The sequence below is a fragment of the Bombina bombina genome, chromosome 1, assembly GCF_027579735.1.
Source record: "Bombina bombina isolate aBomBom1 chromosome 1, aBomBom1.pri, whole genome shotgun sequence".
In the NCBI taxonomy this organism is placed as follows: Eukaryota; Metazoa; Chordata; class Amphibia; order Anura; family Bombinatoridae; genus Bombina; species Bombina bombina.
Window position 1 is genome coordinate 410943453 of NC_069499.1, and position 26350 is coordinate 410969802.

The 26350-nt window shown below is 39.2% G+C and overlaps 1 protein-coding gene across 1 annotated transcript in view; it reads left to right on the forward strand.

Moving 5' to 3' along the window:
- GALNT5 (polypeptide N-acetylgalactosaminyltransferase 5) overlaps positions 1-26350 on the forward strand; it is a 139652-nt gene that overhangs the window by 69997 nt on the left and 43305 nt on the right. Inside the window, exons 3-6 of the mRNA XM_053698316.1 lie at positions 5910-6029; positions 8947-9082; positions 9324-9443; positions 11471-11588. Of these exons, the coding sequence (XP_053554291.1) occupies positions 5910-6029; positions 8947-9082; positions 9324-9443; positions 11471-11588 (494 nt within the window). The remainder of the gene's footprint in view (positions 1-5909; positions 6030-8946; positions 9083-9323; positions 9444-11470; positions 11589-26350) is intronic.

Here is a 26350-nt window from a genome sequence, read left to right on the forward strand (position 1 = left end):
AGAGCAAGGAAGTGTTAAAGTTTAGGTGTTAGAAAGAAGATTCTTCAATCAAGAGTTTATTATTTTTTAGCAATACAAGATTGTACTGCTTTGTCCTAGGGTTTAGCCATAGTCCATAGCTGTCTCTTCAGTAGAGCAGTGGTGGCTTTCAAGCAATGGGAACTTGTGGGGTACAATCCTCACTGCGCCTCCCATGTATTTAATGCTGCCCTAATCATGCAAGCCAGAGTAAGATTACTCAGTCTTTGTTTTTTTCAACAGGTCCATGTGAGGGAACTGACCTTCTCAAACCTAGTGAGCTGCCGTGCTGCCTGGCAGAAGTCTAAAGGTAAGTGCTAACTTTAATTTTTCTGGGACACATTGCAGAAAATAAAAGAATGAAACTTTACATTATAATGGTGGGACAAGAGACATTCACCTATGTTTGGGGGATCATTTTATTGGCAGCATTAGCAGGCACTGGGGACGAGGAGAGTATGGCTCAGAGGTGTTTTTTTTATTATTACTTTACTCCATGAGGATAGGGTAATTCTTTTAGCCAATCAGGAGGTTAACGTTATAACTCCCATGATGGGCAGGGCTAGCTGAGGCGGCATTTTCTGTTGTGCGCCTTTTTCCCTCTTCACTTCCTGTGTTACGGAGCGGAGCTAGCTGCGTCACAGCCATTAGCTGTATAATGGTTACAGCTAAGCTGAGGTGTAGAGGTTGTCCGGTGGGATTTTTGTGCTACTTTATAATTTTACTGCAGAAAAATAAAGCAGTTTCGTTTTAAAAATTAAAGGGACAGTAATGTTTTTTATGTGGTATATTTTCTAAATAAAATATCAGTTTGTTTATTTATTTATCCTGTTTATAAGTGAATAAATATGGACCAAGAGGCCCTGCAAGATGTTACATGTACTTTATGTTTTAATGCTAATGTGGAACCACTAATCCCTTTTTGTTCCTCATGTATTGAGAGAACTCTACATTTCAGGGATAGACTTTTTCCTGAGCCAACATTGTCTAAGGCGGATGGTGTTCAGGAGTCTTCTGACAATGTTCAAGATATGCCGCAGCTTTCTCCTCAAGCGTCCCAAAACTTAGCGTCCATACAGCCAGTGCCCTGCGCTATCTCTATTACTCCACCTGGAGTTACCTTGCAAGACATCGCTTCCCTAATATCCTCAGTGGTATCTGATGTGTTGTCTGCTTTTCCCATGCTGCAGGGAAAGTGCAAGAGGAAATGTAAACAATCAGTGAATAAGGTTGCTGACACAGTAGTGGCTATTCCGAATGTCCCTTCCCAGAAATCTGAGGAAGAGGATAATTCGGTAGCATCTGAGGGTGAAATTTCTTAGTGTAATTCCTTTGGCTGATACTGAAGTTGTTTCTTTCAGGTTTAAGCTTGAACACCTCTGTTTGTTACTTAAGGAGGTTTTAGCTACTCTGGACGACTCCGACACTACTGTCGTAGTCAATCCAAAGACGTCTAGTAAACTAAACAAGTATTTTGATATTCCTTCCATTGTGGAGGTGTTTCCTGTACCAGATCGAGCTACAGAGATTATTGCTAGGGAATGGGAGAGACCGGGTATCCCTTTTTCTCCATCCCCTATATTTAAGAAGATGTTTCCTATAGCAGACTCTATCAACGAGTCTTGGCAAACGGTACCCAAGGTGGAAGGAGCAATTTCCATGCTAGCTAAGACAACTATTCCCATAGAATATAGTTGTTCCTTTAATTTCGTGTCCATAGGATCTTTAGAGGGATTACTCAAGAAAATGTATGTACACCAGGGTTTACAATGGCAACCTGTGGTGTGTATTGCTACCGTCACTAGTGCAGCGGCAAACTGGTTTGATGCGTTGTCTGATTCTATTCGGACAGACACTCCCCTTGAAAAGATCCAGGATAGAATTAAGGCCCTTAAGTCAGCCATTTCTTTTATTACGGATGGCTCCATACAGGTTATTAAACTAGGAGCAAAAATGTCTGGTTTTGCCTTATGGTTGAAGTCCTGGTCTGCGGATGTGTCATCTAAGTCTAAGCTTTTGGCGATCCATTACAAGGGTAAGACCTTGTTTGGGCCGGGTCTGGCTAAGATAATTTCTGACATTACGGGAGAAAAAGGTAATTTCCTCAGGATAAGAGGAATACGCAAAAGAGATGTCAGAGTAATTTTCGTTCCTTTCAAAACTTCAAGGGCAAGCTTTCCTCTCCCTCTTCAAAACTGGAACAGTCCAAGCCTTCCTGGAGATCCAACCAGTCGTGGAACAAGAAAAAGCAAGCTAAGAAACCCGCCAATGACTCAAAGTCAGCATGAAGGGTCTGCCCCCGATCCAGGACCGGATCTTGTGGGAGGCAGACTATCTTTTTTCGCTCAGCCCTGGGTTCAGGATGTTCAGGATCCCTAGGTGGTGGACATCATGTCCCCGGGATCCAAACTAGAGTTCAAAACTGTTCCTCCCAGGGGCAGGTTTCTTCTCTCAAGATTATCTGTAGACCAGATAAAAAGAGAGGCGTTCTAACACTGTGTTCAAGATCTTTCCGACCTGGGAGTGATTGTTCTTGTTCCAATACAGGATCAAAGTCTGGGATTTCCCAAAAAAGAGGGACCATTCAGACCAATTTTAGATCTCAAAAGTCTAAACAAATTCCTCAGAGTACCGTCCTTCAAGATTGAAACTATTTGTTCCATTATTCCCTTGGTTCAAAAGGGTCAATTTATGACAACAGTAGATTTAAAGGACGTGTACCTGCATGTTCCCATCCACAGGGACCATCACAAGTTTCTGAGGTTTGCATTTCTAGACAAACACTTCCAGTTTGTGGCTCTTCCATTCGGCTTGGCCACAGCTCCCAGAATTTTCTCAAAGGTTCTGGGACCCCTGTTGGCGGTGCTCCGATTGCGGGGCATTGCCGTGGCGCCATATCTGTATGACATTCTGGTTCAAGCGCCATCCTTTCATCAAGCAAGATCCCACACGGAAATGTTGTTATCCTTTCTGCGATCTCATGGATGGAAGGTGAATTTGGAAAAGAGTTCCTTAGTTCCAACTACAAGGGTAGTTTTCTTGGGAACTATAATAGATTCCTTATCAATGAAGATTTCTCTGACAGAAGTCAGGAAATCAAAGATTTTCGATTCATGTCTAGAGCTTTAGTCCTCTCTTCGGCCATCAGTGGCTCAATGCATGGAGGTAATCAGTCTGATAGTAGCAGCCATTGCCATCATCCCGTTTGCCCGTTTTCACCACAGTCCTCTGCAGTTATGCATGCTCAGGCAGTGGAACGGAGATTATGTGGATCTGTCTCCACGAGTACATCTGGAGCAGGAGACAAGGGATTCTCTCCTTTGGTGGTTGTCTCAGGAACATCTCTCCCAGGGAACCTGCTTCCGCAGACCCACCTGGGTGATTGTGACAATGGACGCCAGCTTACTGGGATGGGGAGCAGTCTGGGGCTCTCTAAAAGCTCAGGGGACATGGACTCGGTCGGAGTCTGTTTTACCCATAAACATTCTGGAGCTGAGAGCAATCTTCAATGCTCTTCTGGCCTGGCCTTAGTTAGCTTCGGCCCAGTTTATCAGGTTCCAGTTGGACAACATAACTTCAGTGGCTTACATCAACCATCAGGGGGGAACTCGCAGTTCCTTGGCCATGGCAGAGGTAGCCAAGATAATTCAGTGGATGGAGTCCCACAACTGCTGCCTGTCAGCGATCCACATCGCAGGAGTGGACAACTGGGAGGCGGATTTTCTGAGCAGGCAGACCTTTCACCCGGGGGTGTTTTCGAGCTTGATTCTCAAATGGGGACAGCCGGAGCTGGATCTCATGGCATCTCGGCAGAATACCAAGCTTCTGAGGTACGGGTCGAGGTCAAGGGATCCTCAGGCAATACTGATAGACGCTCCGGCGGTACCTTGGAATTTCAGTCTTGCATACCTATTTCCCCCATTCGCTCTTCTCCCTCGAGTCATTGCTCAAATCAAACAGGAGAGGGTGTCAGTGATCCTCATAGCACCGGCATGGCCTCGCAGGATCTGGTATGCAGACCTAGTGGAGATGTTGTCTCGTCCACCTTGGAGAATTCCATTGAGGAAGGACCTTCTACTTCAGGGGCCCTTCCTTCATCCAAACCTAGTTTCTCTGAAGCTGACTGCTTGGAGAATGAACGCTTAATTTTATCTAAGCGTGGATTTTCATAGTCGGTCTTTGAGACTATGATTCAGGTGCGTAAGCCTGTGACTAGAAAGATTTACCATAAGATATGGCGTAAATATCTGCATTGGTGTGAATCCAAAGGCTACTCTTGGAGTAGAGTTCGGATTCTTAGAATTTTGGCTTTTCTCCAAGAGGGTTTGGAGAACGATTTATCGACAAGCTCCCTAAAGGGTCAAATATCCGCCTTGTCTATTTTGTTACATAAACGTCTTTCGGATATACCAGACGTGCAATCATTCTGTCAGGCCTTGGTCAGAATCAGGCCTGTGTTTAAGCCGGGTTACTCCTGCCTGGAGTCTTAATCTAGTTCTTAAAGTTCTTAAACAGGCTCCGTTTGAGCCTATGCATTCCTTAGATATTAAGTTATTATCTTGGAAAGTTTTGTTTCTGGTTTCTATTTCATCTGCTCGTAGAGTTCCAGAGCTCTCAACATTACAGTATCAGTCTCCTTACCTTATTTTTCACTCGGATAAGGTAGTTTTGCGTACTAAGTTAGGGTTTCTCCCTAAGATGGTTTCAGATCGGAACATTAATCAGGAGATTGTTGTTCCTTCCTTGTGTCCTAACCCTTCTTCTCAAAAGGAACGTCTGCTGCACAATTTTGATATGGTGCGTGCATTTAAATTCTATTTACAGGCGACTAAGGATTTTCGTCAGTCTTCTGCTCTGTTTGTAGTTTTCTCTGGAAAATGTAAGGAGCAGAAAGCTACGGCTACTTCTTTTTCTTTGTGGCTGAAGAGTATCATTCGCTTGGCTTATGAAACTGCTGGACAGCAGCCTCCTGAGAGAGTTACGGCTCATTCTACGAGGGCTGTTTCCTCTTCCTGGGTATTCAAAAATGAAGCTCCTGTGGAACAGATTTGCAAGGCTGCAACTTGGTCCTCCCTTCATACTTTTTCTAAATTCTAAAAAATTGATACTTTTGCCTCGGCTGAGGCTTCTTTTGGGAGAAAGGTTCTTCAAGCAGTGGTGCCTTCGGTTTAGGTTCCCTGTCTTGTCCCTTCCGTATCATCTGTGTCCTCTAGCTTGGGTATTGATTCCCAATAGTAATGAGATGATTCATGGACTCATCTTGTCATTAGAAAGAAAACTACATTTATGCTTACCTGATAAATGAATTTATTTCTTGACACGATGAGTCCACGGCCCGCCCTGTTTTTTAAGACAGGCTTTTGTCATACTATAAACCTCAGACACCTCTGCACCTTGTTGCTTCCTTTCTCTCCTTTTACTTTGATCGAATGACTGGGGTTGGAGGGAAGGGAGGTGATATTTAACAGCTTTGCTGTGGTGCTCTGTGCCACCTCCTGCTGGCAGGAGTGATATTCTAAATAGTAATTAAATGATCCGTGGACTCATCATGTCAAGAAATAAATTTATCAGGTAAGCATAAATTGTGTTTTTTATTATGTTTACCTGAACATGCTTGGTCAATTTTATTAATCTGTATAATAAAGCAATATTTACCAAAAACGTAAATTTAAAAAAAATAAAACAGAAAAATAATTCTATCTACGTCTATATATTTTCTTCCAGCTTGGTAACATTGTTGAATTAGCGCCATATCATGGGCATTATATGATTGGGGTTTGAAAGTCTCACTATAACATATATATAGTCTCACTATATGACATATATAAATGCTATATTAATTACTTTACCCTCATCTTTTTGTGTGTGTTTGTTTTTGTTTTTTTGCTTAGATTACCTTAAAGACAAATTAGATCAATTCATTAAGCAGTTCCCCAAAATCCGCATTCTCCATCTAAAAGAAAGACATGGGCTGATCAGAGCCAGAATTGCTGGAGCAAATATTGCAAAAGGTATTATTTTTTTTAAGTCTTCAGGTCTATTCTGTTATTTCCTTTTTGTTTTATTTTCTCGCTGTCAGCACTTTTCTCTCTGTCAGACAATCAAGATTATGAATATTTTATTATTATTATTCTTTATAAAGCGCCAACAGATTCCGCAGAGCTGCCCATGGGTACAAGGATAAAAGTACAATGGAGAAACAATACAATAAAAGAAAACATTTTACAGACAAATGCAGGGGGAATCGAGGGCCCTATACCTGTGGGAACTTACAATCTGAACAATGCTTAACAATATTTGTAATAATTTTAAGATATCTGTAAGATATATATATTAGTTAAAGATTACAAAATCTAAATTTGCTGTATTTAGAGAAAAGCAATTACTGGTGCTGCTGAGTACTAATCAGTAGGGATGGGTGAATGTTTTCCAACATTCAAAAAATTAAAATAATTTTCACATTAGTTCAGTCATTTCAAATTTCGAATGTTTGTACAACATTCTAACATTTGTTTAATGTAATAGTATTTCTAATGATATCTTTAAATGTAATATTCTATTCAAATTTTCCTAATAATTTGAATCAAATTATGCAATATTGGAATTTAAAAAATTAAAATCAATATATTTGTAAGAGTATTTTTAATGATCTCTTTAAATTAAATATTCCGATTATGTAATATTTGAAATAGAAAAATTTGAATCAATATATTATGTATCAATTTATTAAATTCCCTACCACATGAACTATTGAACTTCTGAATAGTATTTGTTAAATCGAATGTTACATTCAAAATTCCAAATATTCAATATAATTATGAACATTCGAAAAACAGGAAATAACAGTCGATTACCAAATTTTAATGGATTTTCCTTCAACATTCGTTTGTCCAAAATGAATGTTCACAGGACTATTCGCTCTACCAAACGAATTGCACTTTCAGCACATTAGCCCATCCCTACTAATAATTATTGTTTTAATTTAAAAGCTTTATTAAATATGCTCAAAAATCATAGAGCTTTCAGTCCACTTATTCAGTATAAGATGATGATTATGTGGAATCACAAAGTTTAAGAGCCTGATGATATTATTAATAGAATATCTGTAATTATCCTTTTTCTCGTTTTCTGGAATTCCAGCCTCCTGTATATGTAAAAATTGGCTAGTCTAAAATAATTCCACGGCTGAATTAACTAGCATTTCGTAGTTCCAAAAACAGAATCCCATACATTGCTTGATCAGTATTTTTGATAATATAGTAGTAACTTCTCCAAGAAAAGTCCTAATTTTTGAAAGGTATATTTGAACTAAATGGCACACATTGGGTGTGCGGTATTCCATAGATTGAATGTGTAACATATGTTGTGCCTTTCTCCTTGTTGCATATGCAAATTAAATGGTGGAATTCATCTGATGATGCACCTAAATGTACCTAGAGGGATTTAGCTGCACTTCCACAGATGAAAACATACATTCCGAAAATGTTATCTGGATTTATTATAGGATATTATATGTATGTGTGTGTGTATGTGTATCTATATATATATATATATATATATATATATATAATGTGTGTGTGTGTGTTGCGGGAAAAGTCAGATATTGGGTAGTCCTAGCATTACCCAGGTAATTCTAGGATTACCCAAGCGGCTGTGGTAAAGCCCGATGTAAGATCATAAATCCCCTCAGACTGATCGAGTCACCACATCAAACATATACTATATATATGATGCACTGTAATTCACACATCTTCACTATCTTTTTTGCCTCGGCCTGGGGGGGTCAAGGGGGGCAAAGCCCCCCTTTTAAACCTCATTGCCCAAGGTTTACTTGGGGTGGATGCCAGAGGATCAGTGGGGCAAAAAATAAAATAGTGTAGATGGGGGAATTACAGTACATCGGGCTTTACCCACAGCCGCTTGAGTAATCCTAGCTTTACCCGGGGTTTCTGACTTTCCATGTTTTATATATATATATATATATATATATATATATATATATTATATATAATTTATATTAAGAACACAAAGTCAAATGATCCAAATATATGATGCATTTATGATCTAATATTTATTAAATCTGATTAACAAAATTGTATAATCATAAGACATTATCTTAGTTATAGTAGCAGTAATCATTCGTGGAAGCACTTCTTAATAGATTCATGGCATAAACTTCCATTAGAGGTGGTAACGGCAAATTCAAGAATGTCTCGAAAGTGCACGTATAAAAATATTGTGCACATTTTGATAATGGAAAGTGAATTGGAATGTTTAAAATTGCATGCTCTATCTGAATCTTGAAACTTTAATTTTCACTTTTTGTGTTTCTTTAAAGGGACAGTATACACTCATTTTCATATAACTGCATGTAATAGACACTACTATAAAGAATAAGATGCACAGATACTGATATAATAATCCAGTATAAAACTGTTTAAAAACTTACTTAGAAGCTGTCAGTTTGGCTCTGTTGAAAAGGTAGCTGGAAAGCCCACTGCAAGTGGCAAATAAGACACTCCCCCCTCCCCCCCCTTCTTTTGCATATGAAAAGACCCTTTACACAAACAGGAGCAAGCTGGAGAAAGTAGCTGACAGTATTCACATAAAACTTTGGGGCTTGGTTAGGAGTCTGAAAATCAGAGCAATGTTATTTAAAAATAAGCAAAACTATACATTTTATTTTAAAAAAAACTTTATGGGCTATATAAATAGATCATCTACAAAACATTTATGCAAAGAAAAAATGAGTGTATAATGTCCCTTTAAACTTATATTTTATAGGAAATGAGGGCAGACTGCAATCAAATTTTATGTTTCTATGCTTTATAATGTACAGGATTTTCTCTCTATTTAACAAATATATCATTTTATTGAAAGTCAGGAAGCTCATACAATGTATTAACTTCATTAATTATTATACCTTAGGAGATGTTTTGACATTCCTGGACTCGCATATAGAATGTAATGTTGGGTGGCTTGAACCGCTTCTCGAACAAGTTCGATTAAACAGAAAGAAAGTAGCATGCCCTGTAATTGAAGTAATTAGTGATAAGGACATGAGGTAATGTACTAACCATTTAATTACATTCTCAGTAGTGACTCTATGAACCCAGTACAAGATTGTTATTTTTTTTTTAAATTCTGTAAGTAAAGTTTACATTTGTGACACCACATTTGAACTTTTTTATTAAAATTTATTTATTTCAATTTTTTAGTAAATACGTTAAAATATTGTTTAGTTATATTAAAAAGGCCAATTTAATAAATTGTATTGTATTGTTTTTTTTTGTTTTTTTTTAAAGCTATATGACAGTGGATAACTTTCAGAGAGGCATCTTTACATGGCCCATGAATTTTGGTTGGAAACCAATCCCTCGAGAAGTAATTAAGGAAAATAACATAACTGAAATGGATCCAATAAAGTAAGTATCTAAAGGAAGTGTAATAATGTTTTTTTTTGTTTGTTTTATACAAAAAATTGGTCTGATTGCTGACTTTTTATAGGTTTTTTTTAAAGACTTATATTTATTTTATTTTTGAGTACTAAATATGGGCATTCAGACAAATTGAAAACCCTCCACTATTTTTGCTTGGAAAAAATGAGCAACCCATAAAACAAATAATAAAAAAAAAACTATATAACAATGCACACACCAAAAAAAATATTTTACCCATTTAAGTGGTTAAAATCTTAACTCTAAAAGCAGAAAAAAAATTTCTTCAGGAGAGGTTAAATTTACGATTTACATTATTCAAAAGTGATTCTACAATGTCCTTGCAAGTTGGATTGATTCCTGTGTAAGATTCACTTTTGTTCTTGAGAATACTGACCTCATTAAAGAAATAAAATATTTACTTTAACCTTATTTACTTTCCCCATAGGAAATGGCAGACACATGGATTTTTGTTTACAAACTAATTTCCCAGGAAAAGGATGAAATTAAAGAACATTTGTTTATTTTTTTAATGATGAACAAGTAGTAGAAAACACATTTGGGTTCAAATATAAGTGCATGAGACTGATTTGAGATTTAGGCCCTCATTTATAAAATATTGGACGAACAATGTTCCCAACTAGAGAACCTGTCCACCTGTGATTGTGGTGAGCAGAAAGTGGATGCTTTATGTCTGCTTCCTTCATTTAAAAGAGCACAAGGAAATCCTTTTGCAGAGCCAACCCCTTGCTCTCAGGTATCCGTAAATCACCCTGAACAAGCAAAGTCTGGGAAGTTAACTCTGCCAATGCCATTTCTAAGGTGGTGGAGAGGTTAAGTCAAGGTTATGTTCAACTTGACATAATCACTCTTTTTTTATATAAATTCAGACTGGACTGTGCTACTCAGGAAGTGCAGCATATATGCTCCCATCTCATGAATTCTACTTGTTGATGGCTGGATAAACCGACCCTTAAATTTGGAGAACAGAAGTAAACTATAAAACTTGTACAAAGACAAAGTCTACTTGAGAACATGTACTGTATTCCATTATAATAATTTAAATGGATTCCAGAGGATGAAGATTTCAATCTGACTTTTAGTATTAACCTAAAGCTAATAACTTAAACATAAAAGCTATTGTAGACATACAAAGAAGGCAGTGCATTTAAATATAAATAGAAGGATTTCTGCAATATACTTGGTTTTTGGTAATGCTAGAATTATAACTTACATACACCTCACACACTAACCATAAAGTTGCAGATAAAGAATATTGACAATGGGCATTAGTTTGTTATGTCTCCATTTATTTGAAAGCATGCTTGGAGGACCATGTGGCCAACTTGCAAAACTGTCCACAGAAGCTTCATTATGGCAGAACTGCATGCACTGAACAAATAACTTAAAGCAAATAGTTTTTTTTTTATACCCAAATCAGGTGAAATTGGCTGAAGAATCTTGAAAAGAAGAAATTTCCAGGAAAACACAAACAAACCATCCTCTTAAAGCTATATTAGATTTGAGTGATAGGCTAACGGGTATAGTTGCGATGTTATTGAATAACATGAAACACTGATTTTCTTACCTTCAAACGATAATTATATTGGATAATGTGGCACACATTTTCTATAACCATTAAAGCCAACTGTTGCATCTAATGTCCATGTTGAGAGAAATATTCCTCATTTGTGTATTTTTATACTAGTTGGGATATACTCCTTCAAACTGAGATGTGTCCACAATGTAGGTCTCCAGGGATTATTTTTCTTAATGGCCCCTGGTTCCCAACCCAAAACTTTAGCACTACATTTTCCAATCTGAAACACTAAAAAAGTTCCTTAACTTGATCTTTGTGAATAAAGTTAAGGTATATGTGTGTATATCTAATTTGTTCCCCAGTATTGAACATGCAAAAAGCACCACCAATGTTTCCTCAGACCATTAGATTTAGACTAAATATCTGTATTTTACATGCATTTGTTAAACTAATGTTGTTTTCTTTGTAATTGCAGATGCCCAGTCATGGCTGGGGGATTATTTTCTGTTGATAAGAAATATTTTTATGAACTTGGAACATATGATCCTGGATTGGATGTTTGGGGAGGTGAAAATCTGGAAATTTCATTTAAGGTATTTACAACCTTATATAAAACATTACAAGTGATTACAAGTGGAGCGCCAAAATGCTTTTGTAAAAGCTATATTTTCGCTCCACTGAGTAATACCAGCACATGCTAAAGTATGCTGGTATTACAAGTTGACAGCAATGCGAACGAAAGGTCACGTTCGCGTTGCTGGGAAGCATTGTGCTCACGAGAGCGTGCTTCTATAGGCTCCAATGGGAGTCTTGTTCTTATGCCATGAGACACAGCATGAGAACTAGAGCAGCGAAGGGGTAAGTAGTGCAGTGATGACAGCAAAGTGTAAATATATGTATATGACTATATGTGTATATTCACATATTAACACATAAATATATATGTATATGACTATATGTGTATATTCACATGTTAACACATAAATATATATGCATATGACTATGTGTATATTCACATATTAACACATAAATATATATGTATATGACTATGTGTATATTCACATATTAACACATAAATATATATGTATATGACTATATGTGTATATTCACATATTAACACATAAATATATATGTATATGACTATATGTGTATATTCACATATTAACACATATATATATATATATGTATATGACTATATGTGTATATTCACATATTAACACATATATATATATATATATATATATATATATATATATATATGTATATGACTATATGTGTATATTCACATATTAACACATAAATATATATGTATATGACTGTGTATATTCACATATTAACACATAAATATATATGTATATGACTGTGTATATTCACATATTAACACATAAATATATATGTATATGACTGTGTATATTCACATATTAACACATAAATATATATGTATATGACTGTGTATATTCACATATTAACACATAAATATATATGTATATGACTATATGTGTATATTCACATATTAACACATAAATATATATGTATATGACTGTGTATATTCACATATTAACACATAAATATATATGTATATGACTGTGTATATTCACATGTTAACACATAAATATATATGTATATGACTGTGTATATTCACATATTAACACATAAATATATATGTATATGACTGTGTATATTCACATATTAACACATAAATATATATGTATATGACTGTGTATATTCACATATTAACACATAAATATATATGTATATGACTGTGTATATTCACATGTTAACACATAAATATATATGTATATGACTATATGTGTATATTCACATATTAACACATAAATATATATGTATATGACTGTGTATATTCACATGTTAACACATAAATATATATGTATATGACTGTGTATATTCACATATTAACACATAAATATATATGTATATGACTGTGTATATTCACATATTAACACATAAATATATATGTATATGACTGTGTATATTCACATATTAACACATAACTATATATGTATATGACTGTGTATATTCACATATTAACACATAACTATATATGTATATGACTGTGTATATTCACATATTAACACATAAATATATATGTATATGACTGTGTATATTCACATATTAACACATAAATATATATGTATATGACTGTGTATATTCACATATTAACACATAAATATATATGTATAGGACTGTGTATATTCACATATTAACACATAAATATATATGTATATGACTGTGTATATTCACATATTAACACATAAATATATATGTATATGACTGTGTATATTCACATATTAACACATAAATATATATGTATATGACTGTGTATATTCACATGTTAACACATAAATATATATGTATATGACTATATGTGTATATTCACATATTAACACATAAATATATATGTATATGACTGTGTATATTCACATATTAACACATAAATATATATGTATAAAAGCATACAACTAGAAAACTAGAACTTAAGTTTGGGGGCATTTGGGGCACATTTATGAAATTAACTAGAGATCTCTGGGTAAATTTCTGAGCACTAATTGCTACCGCAAGCCCACTTGTAGTGGCTGGTTATCTATCGTGTGCCTGTAAATGTTCAAATTTGCCCGTTTGCAGGCGCTTGATAAATTAGTGCTCCACTTCTAATTTAGAAGTGAAAACCTAACAGGCCAGAATTTTAGGATTACCTTGGGTGAGAACAGGTAAAATAACCATATTTACTAATCAGCTGTTTATTTCAGATATCCTCAAAATCTGGCCTGTTAGGGAGTGAGTTAGAGCATACATTTTACTGCTTTCCAATTTACTTCTATTATCAGATTTCATTCATTTTCTAGGTCTCTTTCGAGGAAGGAGCAGCAATGTACTTTGGGGAGCTAGATGAACACTTCAGGTTAGCCAATGAAAAGACGCAAATATGTACAACCACCAATCATCAGCCTGCTCCAAGTAGTTCATTGCTGCCCCCGAGCCTACCTAGGTGTGTTTTTCAAGAAGGATATAAAAAGAATGAAGCAAATTAGTTAATAGAAGTAAATTTGAAAATTGTTTTAAAATTACAAATTCTATTTGAATTATGAAAGTTAATTTTTTACTTTACTGTGTCTTTTAACCCCTTAAAGGGACAGTCAACACCATAATTTTTTTTTTTTAAAAGATAGATAATCCCTTTATTACCCATTCCCCAGTTTTGCATAACCAACACAGTTATAATAATACACGTTTTACCTCTGTAATTACATTGTATCTAAGCCTCTGCAGACTGCCCCCTTATTTCAGTTCTTTTGACTTGCATTTTAGCCAATCCGTGTTCAATCCTCGGTAAATTCACGTGCATTAGCTCAATTTTATCTATAAGAAACACATGAACTAACGCCCTCTAGTGGTGAAATACTATCAAAATGCATTTAGATTAGAGGCGGGCCTTCAAGGTTTAATAAATTTGCATATGAACCTCCTAAGTTTAGCTTTCAACTAAGAATACCAAGAGAACAAAGCAAAATTGGTGATTAAAGTTAATTGGAAAGTTGTTTAAAATTACATGCCCTATTTAAGGACCGGGTATTTCAGACAAAAACTTCCCCAAAAGACCAGAGCATTTTTAGCATTTTTGCCCTCACTACATTTAAACAGAAATAGAGCCTTTTTTATATTTACCTATCAAAATTATTATTTATTTTTTTAGTAGAAGCCGCCAAATGCAATCAAATAAAACAAATCCTTAAAGGGACAGTCAAGTCCAAAAAAAACTTTCATGTTTTAAATAGGGCATGCAATTTTAAACAACTTCCCAATTTACTTTTATCACCAATTTTGCTTTGTTCTCTTGGTATTCTTAGTTGAAAGCTAAAACTAGGAGGTTCATATGCTAATTTCTTAGACCTTGAAGACTGCCTCTAACCTGAATACATTTTGACCACTAGAGGGCATTAGTTCACATGTTTCATATAGATAACATTGAGCTCATGCACGTAAAGTGACCTAGGAGTGAGCACTGATTGGCTAAACTGCATGTCTGTCAAAAGAACTGAAATAAGGTGGCAGTCAGCAGAAGCTTAGATACAAGATAATTACAGAGGTAAAACGTGTATTATTATAACTGTGTTGGTTATGCAAAACTGGGGAATTGGTAATAAAGGGATTATCTTTCTTTTTAAACAACAAACATTCTGGTGTTGACTGTCCCTTTAACTTTTTCACAATTTTAGGTTACTCACTAAAACTATTTACAAACAGCTTGTGCAGTCATGGCACAAATTGTTGTAAATTCTTCTCTGGGATCTCCTTTGTTCAGAAATAGCAGACATATATAGTTTTGGCATTGCTTTTTGGTAATTAGAAGGCTGCTAAATACCGCTGCGCACCACACTTGTATTGTGCCCAGCAGTGAATGGGGTTAATTAGGTAGCTTGCAGGGTTAATTTTAGCTTTAGTGTAGAGATCAGCCTCCCACCTGACACATCCCACCCCCTGATCCCTCCCTGACCCCTCTCAAACAGCTCTCTTCTACCCCCCACCCCACAATTGTCACCCCCATCTTAAAGGGACATGAAAGCCAATTTTTTTCTTTTGTGATTTAGAAAGAGCATATCATTTTAAAAAACTTTCTAATTTACTTTTATTATCTAATTTGCTTCATTCTCTTGATATCACTTGCTGACAAGCATATCTAGATATGCTCAGTAGCTTCTGATTGGTTGCTGCACCTAGAGGCCTTCTGTGATTGGCTCACACATGTGCATTGATATTTCTTCAACAAAGGACATCTAAAGAATTGAGCAAATTAGATAATAGAAGTAAATTGGAAAGTTGTTTAAAATTGCATGCCCTATCTGAATCATGAAAGTTTAATTTTGACTAGACTGTCCCTTTAAGTACTGGCAGAAACTGCTGATCTTTACACTAAAGCTAAAATCAACCATTAAAGCCACCTAATTAACCCCTTCATTGCACTGGAGGAGGGGGAGGATGGGGTAAGCAGGGAGAGGGGGTTGATATAGTGGAAATAATAAAAAAAAAAGCCTTTTATTTTAGTACTGGCAGACTTTCTTCCTGTACTTAAGATGAGGTGACCATTATGGGGTGGGGAGGGAAGAGAGCTGTTTGTGAGGGATTAGGGGGGGATGTGTCGGGTGGGAGGGTAACCCTATACACTAAAGCAGGGGTTAATTAGGTAGCTTGTAGGATTAGCTACCTAATTAACCCCTTCACTGCTGGGCATAATACAAGTGTGGTGTGCAGTTGCATTTAGCGGTCTTCTAATTACCAAAAAGCAATGCCAAAGTCATATATGTCTACTATTTCTGAACAAAGGGGATCCCAGAGAAGCATTTACAACAATTTTTTTGTCATGATTGCACAAGCTGTTTGTAAATAATTTCACTGAGAAACCTAAAATTGTGAAAAATATAACTATTTGTTTATTTTATCACATTTGGTGGTGAAATGGTGGCATGAAATATACCACAATTGGCCTAGATCAATACGTTGGGTTGTCTACTAAAATAAACTTTATAGTTTTGATAAGCAAATATAAAAAATAAAAAAAGGCTCTATTTCTGTTTAAATGTAGTTATGGCAAAAATGCTCTGGTCTTTTGGGGAAGTTTTTGTCTGAAATGCCTGTTCCTTAAGGTGTTAAGGAGCTACAGCTATGTATTAAAGGGACAGCAATACAGACTTTGACCTTTTATATATAGAATGTTTATGTATAATGAAACATATATTTTAATTATCTATTCTGCCCCGTTGTCATGTAGTATTAGCTCTGAATATTAGGCAATTTTTAATTCTCAGAATTTGAGATACACCCTGCTGAATTCTCAAGGCTATCTGCTAGACATCCCTAATTGACTTTAACTGATAACAACTGCAAATAAATTAATTTTATACTAACTTTATGACCTTGGCAATGGCTAACCAGGTGATCTGCAGACTCAAGCCCCAATTGGCTCTTCCAAATAAGGCAAATGGTGGGGGGAGTTTGGCAATTGAAAAATAATTGCAAAAAATAAAGCATGTTAATTTGTATTAAAGACATTTAGACTTGGCTGAAATGTTATTCTTTAGCTGCACAACAGAAATATCTTGTAATCACAAGGTGTTTACTGTCCCTTTTAAACCCTTTTCATGGTAAGGCTGAATCAGTAATTATTCTAATAAACTGGCCATTATAGCAGGTCTGGATTTTAGTGACAGTGATATAGGTCTGCTCTGTTTTAAGACTGGTGCTTTGTATTACACACTTAAAGGGACAGCATACACTCATTTTCATATAACTGCATGTAATAGACACTATTATAAAGAATAAGATGCACAGATACTGATATAAAAATCCAGTATAAAACTGTTTAAAAACTTATTTAGACGCTCTCACATTATCTCTGTTGAAAAGGTAGCTGGAAAGCCAAATACAAGTGGGAAATAAGACACTCCCACTCCCCCTTCTTTTGCATATGAAAAGACCCTTTACACAAACAGGAGCAAGCTGGAGAAGGTAGCTGACAGTATTCTCATAAAACTTTGGGGCTTGGTTAGGAGTCTGAGAATCGGAACAATGGGCTATATAAATAGATAATCTACAAAACATTTATGCAAAGAAAAAATGAGTGTATAATGTCCCTTTAATATGGATATTCCTACACTCTCTATGATCATTAGTAAGACATATATATATATATATATGTGTGTGTGTAAGATAAAGACTGTATATTCAAAAGCTAGGGAATGTGAAGGGGAAAATGTTGGGAGAGAAGTAATTCTGGAGCTCAGCTGCCCGACTACTCTGGTTATTTATAAGAGAGAGACTGAGAAGTTATTTGATGATTGTCTCAGAATATGTTTTCTTTCATTACTGATGTTAAACTTCACACATCACCAAAAATGTTAAAATTTAATGTATAAACGTGGTATGCACGGTTTGTAAATCATCCAAGTAGACAGCAAGCTCCATATTTGTATAAAAAATATTGCAATAAAAATATCATCTAGATCTGTATCTGTTCTGGATGTGAACTATTGGCTGGAGAGCAAGTTTATTTAACTTGTCTCAAAGAGACAAAACAGATTTCAGTATCTAAGAAAATAGGGGTTGTGGTTTCTTTCAATTGGACATAGACAAGGGACTCACTAAACATATCTTTCAGAAGATAATGTTATTTAACCTCTTCATTACCAGGGGTTTGAGACATTTTTCTACTGCTGGAGGTCAGATTTCATAATTTTACTAAATATACATTTGGACTTCCCTAACACATGTGTGTTGTTTTTTTTTAACTCCATGGCTGCCACAGCCCACAAATGTGCAACATGCTACATGTCTGTTTTTAAACATATTTTTACAACAGAACTAAAAATGGCATCCTTTAGTTCTCATGGCTAAACCATCAAACAGACCCAATTAAACCCCATAACTTAATTTAAATAACACAATATTCCTCAAAAAGCTAAATCGGAGATTGACTGGAGGAATTCATGCAAACTAAAAATGCAATGCCCAGCAGCAGATCTCTCTAGATAGATAGATTAAAAAAAAAAAGGGTATGGAACTGTGATTCTTCAATTTAAACCACTCCCAAGCCATTTTGACCACCTTTCCCACATTGAAAGGATAGGTGATCAGCTTAATTACTCAGAATGTTAAAGGGATTGTTTAAAAAAAAATAGATCATCCCTTTATTATCTAGTTTTGCATAATCAACACTGTAATATTAATACACTTTTTACCTCTGTGGTTACTTTTTTTATCTAAGCCTCTAAAGACTGCCCCCTTATCTCAGTGCTTCTTACAAAATTGCATTTTAGCCAATTATTATTATTTTTTATTATTATCGGGTATTTGTAGAGCGCCAACAGATTCCGCAGCTCTGTAAACATAGTCGGTGTACAGAATAGCTTTTGTAGGGGTCAAGTGGGTAGAGGGCCCTGCCGAGAGTTTCAGTGTTGTAGTCATCTCTTATGAAGCGATCTGTAAACAGCTGGGCCCATAGGCTTACATTCTAAGGGGTTCAAGGGGAAAGCAATGGAGTTAGGAAAGGTTAGTGTTGGTTGTATGCATCCCTGAATAGTAGAGTTTTTAGGGAGTGCTTGAAGCTGTTAAAACTAGGGGAGAGCCTTATGGAGCGAGGAAGGGAATTCCACAAGATGGGGGCCAGTCTGGAGAAGTCCTGTAAACGGGAATGTGAGGAAGTAACAAGAGGAGGAGATCCTGAGCTGATCGAAGGGGACGGGAGGGAGAGTATCTAGAGACAAGTTCTGAGATGTAGGGGGGGAGCAGTGCAGTTGAGAGCTTTATATGTCAGGGTGAGGATTTTATGTTTAATCCTAGAGGCAAGAGGAAGCTAGTGAAGGGATTGGCAGAGAGGTGCAGCAGATGAAGTGCAACGAGTAAGGAAGATGAGCCTGGCAGAGGCATTCATAATGGATTGTAAAGGAGCTATGCGGCAGCTAGGTAGACCAGAGAGGACGGAGTTGCAGTAGTCGAGGCAGGAAAGGATGAGAGAGTGGATTCAAATCTTGGTTGTATCTTGTGTAAGGAAATGTCTAATTTTAGCAATGTTTTTAAGGTGGAAGCGGCAGGCTTTAGCCAAGGACTGAATGTGAGGAGTGAAGGAAAGATCTGAGTCAAGTGTGACCCCAAGACATTGGGCGTGCGGGGTAGGGGTAATGATGGAATAATCAACAGTTATAGAAATTTTGGGGGTGGAGACATTAGAAGAAGGGGGAAAAATAAGGAGTTCAGTTTTGGAGAGATTTAGCTTTTGGTAGTGAGAGGACATCCAAGATGAGATGTGAGAAAGACAGTTAGTGACACGGGTTAGTAAGGAAGGAGGTAGGTCTGGTGCAGAGAGGTAGATTTGGGTGTCATCGGCATACAAATGGTATTGAGACCCATGGGACTTTATTAAGTAACCTAGTGATGATGTGTAGATTGAAAAGAGAAGGGGACCAAGGACAGCCTTGAGATACCCCAACAGAAAGTGGTAACTGGGCAGAGGATGCTCCGGAGAAGGCTACACTAAATGTACGGTTAGTCAGATAGGAAGAGAACCACAAGAGAGCTATGTCACAGATGCCGAAGGATTGGAGGGTTTGGAGCAGAAGAGGGTGGTCAACAGTGTCAAAGGCTGCAGACAGGTCAAGGAGGATAAGCAGAGAGAAGTGGCCTTTGGATTTTGCTGTAAGTAGGTCATTGGTAACCTTGACAATTGCTGTCTCTGTAGAGTGATCGGAACGAAATCCAGATTGCAGTGGGTCAAGAAGAGAGTTTAGTGTAAGGAAATGGGATAGACGTGCGTAAACTAGCTTTTCGAGGAGTTTTGAGGCAAGAGGGAGTTGGACGGTAATTGGAAGGGGAGGTTGGATCGAGGGAAGGTTTTTTGAGAATAGGTGTGACCAGTGCATGTTTTAGAGATGAGGGAAATATACCAGTGCTGAGGGAGAGGTTGAAAATGTGTGTGAGTATGGGGGTGAGGGTAGAAGAGAGGGGGGGAGTAGCTGTGAGGGGATGGGGTCGAGGGGACAGGTAGTGAGGTGGGAGGACAGTATAAGGGCAGAAACTTCATCCTCATTAACAGGGGCAAAAGAGCTGCATTTTTGGATATTTGGGTTTTCGGTGATTGTGAGCTTTTGAAGGGGTGGGAGATTGGAAGTATGTTGAGAGCTGATTTCACTTCTGATGGAGCCAATTTTGTTGTTGAAGTGGCTGGCAAAATCTTGAGCTGAGAGAGAGGTTGTGTTAGGAGATGGGCGGAGAAGAGTGTTGAACGTGGAGAACAGACGTTTAGGGTTGGATGAAAGAATAGAGATGAGATTAGAAAAATAGTGTTGCTTATAAAGATTAAGGGTAGAATAGTAGGAGTTCAGGATGAACTTGTAGTAAAGAAAGTCAGCTGAACTCCGAGATTTCCTCCAATGTCGCTCAGCAGTACGGGAGCATCTGCGTAGGTATTGTGTCAGATGAGTATGCCAGGGCTAAGGATGAGAGTGTGGTTTCTGAGCTAAGGTTGGAGGGTCCAGAGTGTCAATGACCGATGTAAGGGTGGAATTATACTGGCAGATAGATTGGTCAGGGCAGGAAAAGGAGGTGATGGATGAGAGGAGAGGTTTGAGAGGGGTAGCGAGCTGATGCAGATCTAGTGACTTAGTGCTTCTGTGAAGTTTGGTGTGAGGGGTAGAGGGAGGGGGAGTTGTAGGTAGGGAAGTGATGTTGCAAGTTAGGAGTAGTGATGTGGCGAATTATTTGCCGGCGAATAGTTCCCGGCGAACATAGCTTGTTCGCGTTTGCAACGGCGGGCGAACATATGCGATGTTCGATCCGCCCCTATTCGTCATCATTGAGTAAACTTTGACCCTGTATCTCACAGTCTGCAGACACATTCCAGCCAATCAGCAGCAGACCCTCACTCCCAGACCCTCCCAGCTCCTGGACAGCAGCCATTTTAGATTCATTCGGAAGCTGCATTCTTAGTGAGAGGAGGGACAGTGTAGCTGCTGCTGATTTAATAGGGAAATTGATATCTAGGCTAGTGTATTCAGTGTCCACTACAGTCCTGAAGGACTCATCTGATCTCTGCTGTAAGGACAGCACCCCAAAAAGCCCTTTTTAGGGCTAGAACATCAGTCTGTTTTTTTTTTTTTTCCTGTGTAATCTAACTGCAGTTGCCTGCCTGCCAGGCCCACTTGCCCAGTGCCACCACTCATATCTGTTGTAACAGTAGTGTAAATTTAAAAAAAAAAAACTTTTTTGACTGTGAAACATCAGTCTGCTATTGTAATCAAATTGCAGTTGCCTGCCTGCCAGCGTGTGTGCCAGGCTCACAGGGTATACTGTGCCCACTTGCCCAGTGCCACCACTCATATCTGGTGTAACAGTAGTGTAAATTAAAAAAAAAAAAACTTTTTTGACTGTGAAACATCAGTCTGCTTGTGTAATCTAATTGCAGTTGCCTGCCTGCCAGCGTGTGTGCCAGGCCCACTTGCCCAGTGCCACCACTCATATCTGTTGTAACAGTAGTGTAAATTTTAAAAAAAACTTTTTTGACTGTGAAACATCAGTCTGCTAGTGTAATATAATTGCAGTTGCCTGCCTGCCAGCGTGTGTGCCAGGCTCACAGCGTATACTGTGCCCACTTGCCCAGTGCCACCACTCATATCTTGTTTAATAGTAGTGTAAGTGTACATTTAAAACAAAATAACATTTTTGGACTGTGAAACATCAGTCTGCTTTTTTGTGTCAGGCTCACAGCGTATACTGTGCCCACTTGCCCAGTGCCACCACTCATATCTTGTTTAATAGTAGTGTAAGTGTACATTTTAAAAAAAATGACAGGCAGAGGCAGGCCACCCCGCAGGTGCCGTCGTGGTCGTGGTGCTGTGATTCCCTTTGGCCCTAGAATAATGCCCAGTGTTCAGAGGCCACGTACCATGAACTCGAAAAGTTCTGAGGACATAGTTGACTTTTTAACACAGGACACCCAATCTTCTATAGCTTCCGCTCCGAACCTTGACGCACCATCCTCCTCCAGCTTAGCTTCGGGCACCTCTCAAGTTACCACTCGCCCGCCTGCCACCACCACCAACACTAGCACCACAGCCGCTTCACTTGATCTGTCAGAGGAGTTATTTACACATCAGTTGGAAGAAATGAGTGATGCGCAACCATCATTGACAGAGGATGTAGATAACAGTGATATGTCTCAGTCAGGCAGCATTACAGACATGGACGTATGGTGTGATGATGATGATGATGATGTTGTACCCGCTGCTGCTTCCTTTGTTGATTTGTCAGATACAAGTGAAGCGGTTGATGATAACGATGCGTCCGTGGATGTCACGTGGGTGCCCGCTAGAAGAGAAGAAGAACAGGAGGAAAGTTCAGATGGGGAGACAGAGAGGAGGAGGAGGAGACTAGTTGGAAGCAGGGGGAGGTGGTCGCAAGGAGCTAGTGGCACAGTCAGACAGCATGCATCGGCACCCAGGGTCAGCCAGACAGCATGCCAATCAACGCATGCTGTTGCCACCACCAGAATGCCGTCATCGCAGAGCTCAGCAGTGTGGCATTTTTTGTGTGTGTCTGCCTCTGACAACAGCGATGCTATTTGCAACCTGTGCCAAAAGAAACTGAGTTGTGGGAAGTCCAACACCCACCTAGGTACAACTGCTTTGCGAAGGCACATGATCGCACATCACAAACGCCTATGGGATCAACACATGAGTACAAGCAGCACACAATCCTCCTCCTGGTCCAGCATCTTCAGCCACGTCAACCACTGCTGTCCTCCTTGCCCCCTCTCAACCATCCGCCACTCCGTCTCTCTTCCGGAGCATTTCCTGCTCATCTGCCCACAGTCAGGTGTCTGTCAAGGACATGTTTGAGCGTAAAAAGCCAATGTCACAAAGTCACCCCCTTGCCTGGCGTCTGACAGCTGGCTTGTCTGAACTCTTAGCCCGCCAGCTTTTACCATACAAGCTGGTGGAGTCTGAGGCGTTCAAAAATTTTGTAGCTATTGAGACACCACAGTGGAAGGTACCCGGGCGAAATTTCTTTTCACAAAAGTCAATCCCCAACCTGTACTCGATTGTGCGAAAGGAAATAATGTCATGTTTGGCACACAGTGTTGGTGCAAGGGTCCATCTGACCACTGATAGCTGGTCTGCAAAGCATGGTCAGGGCAGGTATATCACCTACACTGCGCATTGGGTAAACCTGCTGACGGCTGACAAGCATGGAATGCATGGCTCTGCAGAGGAGTTGGTGACACCACCACGACTTGCAGGCAGGCCTGCTGCCACCTCCTCTACTCCTCCTACTCCATCTTCTTCCATAACCTCCTCGGCTGAGTCCTCTTCTGCTGCTGCGTCTTGCTCCACATCAACGGCACCCCCCCAGCTCCCCAGGTACTATTCCACATCCCGGATACGGCAGTGTCACGCCGTCTTGGGGTTGACTTGCCTGAAAGCAGAGAGTCACACCGGACCAGCACGCCTGTCCGCCCTGAACGCACAGGTGGATCAGTGGCTGACTCCGCACCAACTGGTGATCGGCAAAGTGGTTTCTGACAACGAAAGTAATTTGGTGGCATCATTGAAATTGGGCAAGTTGACACATGTGCCGTGCATGGCACATGTGTGTAATCTGATCGTACAACGCTTTGTGCATAAGTACCCAGGCTTACAGGACGTCCTGAAGAAGGCCAGGAAGGTGTGTGGCCATTTGAGGTGTTCCTACACGGCCATGGCGCACTTTTCAGATATCCAGCGGCGAAACAACATGCCAGTGAGGCGCTTGATTTGCGACAGCCCGACACGTTGGAATTCAACACTCCTAATGTTCGACCGCCTGCTCCAACAAGAAAAAGCCGTTAACGAGTATTTGTATGACCGGGGTGCTAGGACAGCCTCTGCGGAGCTGGGAATTTTTTTGCCACGTTACTGGATGCTCACGTGCAATGCCTGTAGGCTCATGCGTCCTTTTGAGGAGGTGACAAACCTAGTCAGTCGCACTGAAGGCACCATCAGCAACATCATAGCATTTTGTTTTCTTCCTGGAGCGTGCCCTGCGAAGAGTGCTGGATCAGGCTGTAGATGAGCGGGAAGAGGAAGAGTTGTGGTCACCATCACCACCAGAAACAGCCTTATCAGCATCGCTTGCTGGACCAGCGGCAACGCTGGAAGAGGATTGTGAGGAAGAGGAGTCAGAGGAGGAATGTGGCTTTGAGGAGGAGGAGGAAGACCAACCACAGCAGGCATCCCAGGGTGCTCGTTGTCACCTATCTGGTACCCGTGGTGTTGTACGTGGCTGGGGGGAAGAAGATACCTTCAGTGACATCACTGAGGACGAGGAACGGGACATGAGTAGCTCGGCATCCAACCTTTTACAAATGGGGTCTTTCATGCTGTCGTGCCTGTTGAGGGACCCTCGTATAAAAAAGCTGAAGGAGAACAACCTGTACTGGGTGTCCATGCTACTAGACCCCCGGTATAAGCATAAAGTGTTACTGAATTACCGCAAGTTGGAAAGGATGCAACAGTTCCAAAATAAATTAAAAAGTATGCTTTACACAGCGTATAAGGGTGATGTCACAGCACAATGGGAATCTAACAGGGGAAGAGCTGAAAGTAATCCTCCGACTCCCACGACGGCAAGGACAGGACGCTTTACAGACATGTTGTTGGAGGACATGCAGAGCTTTTTAAGTCCTATGCATCGCCACAGCCCTTCGGGGTCCACCCTCAGAGAACGACTCGACCGACAGGTAGCCGACTACCTCGCCTTAACTACAGATCTTGACACTCTGAGGAGCGATGAACCCCTTGACTACTGGGTGTGCAGGCTTGACCTGTGGCCTGAGCTATCCCAATTTGCGATAGAACTTCTGGCCTGCCCCGCTTCAAGTGTCCTGTCAGAAAGGACCTTCAGTGCAGCAGGAGGTATTGTCACTGAGAAAAGAAGTCGCCTAGGTCAAAAAAGTCTAGATTACCTCACCTTTATTAAGATGAATGAGGGATGGATCCCGAAGGGACTGACATTGGGCGATACATTCAAGTAAAAAAGGCCTGATGACATGAGCTGCCTTGGGCTAAAAATGGTCCACACACTGCTGTATTTGATCTCTGAATGCCGGATGACTTGCGTGACTTATCCGCCACCAACTAGGGTTCAAGCCGCAATGTTTTAGGGCACTTTCTGCCTGGGAAACAAACATCAATTTTTCTGGCCACTGCTACAGCAGCGGATACAACAATACCTAATTTTTCAGGCATGTGTACATGCCGAATTTTTCTGGCCTCTGGTGCTGCACTGTGGCTTCAAAAACCACACCACTCATATCTGGTGGCACAGTAGATTGCACGCGCAGTGCCCCAAATTTGAAGTAGGAGGACAGACCAAGCATCTTTTTCCATCTCCCCTGATAGGGGACGTAACAGGGATTACACTGATAGGAATAGTACTACTTAACACACCTTATAATAACGCAGAGAGAGGAGTCTGAAGAAGAGGAGTCAGAGGAGGAAGGTGGCTTTGAGGAGGTGGAAGACCATACACAGCAGGTGTCCCAGGGGGCTTGTTGTCACCTTTCGGGGACCCTTGGTGTTGTACGTGGCTGGGTGGAGGAAGAGACCTTCAATGACATCAGTGAGGACAAGGAACGGGACATGACTAGCTTGGTATCCAACCTTGTGCAAATGGGGAGTTTGCGGATGTGCAAATGGACTGTTTGCGGTTGTTTGCGATGCGTTAAAAGGGACAGTCTAGGCCAAAATAAACGTTCATGATTCAGAGCATGTAATTTTAAACAATTTTCCAATTTACTTTTATTACCAATTTT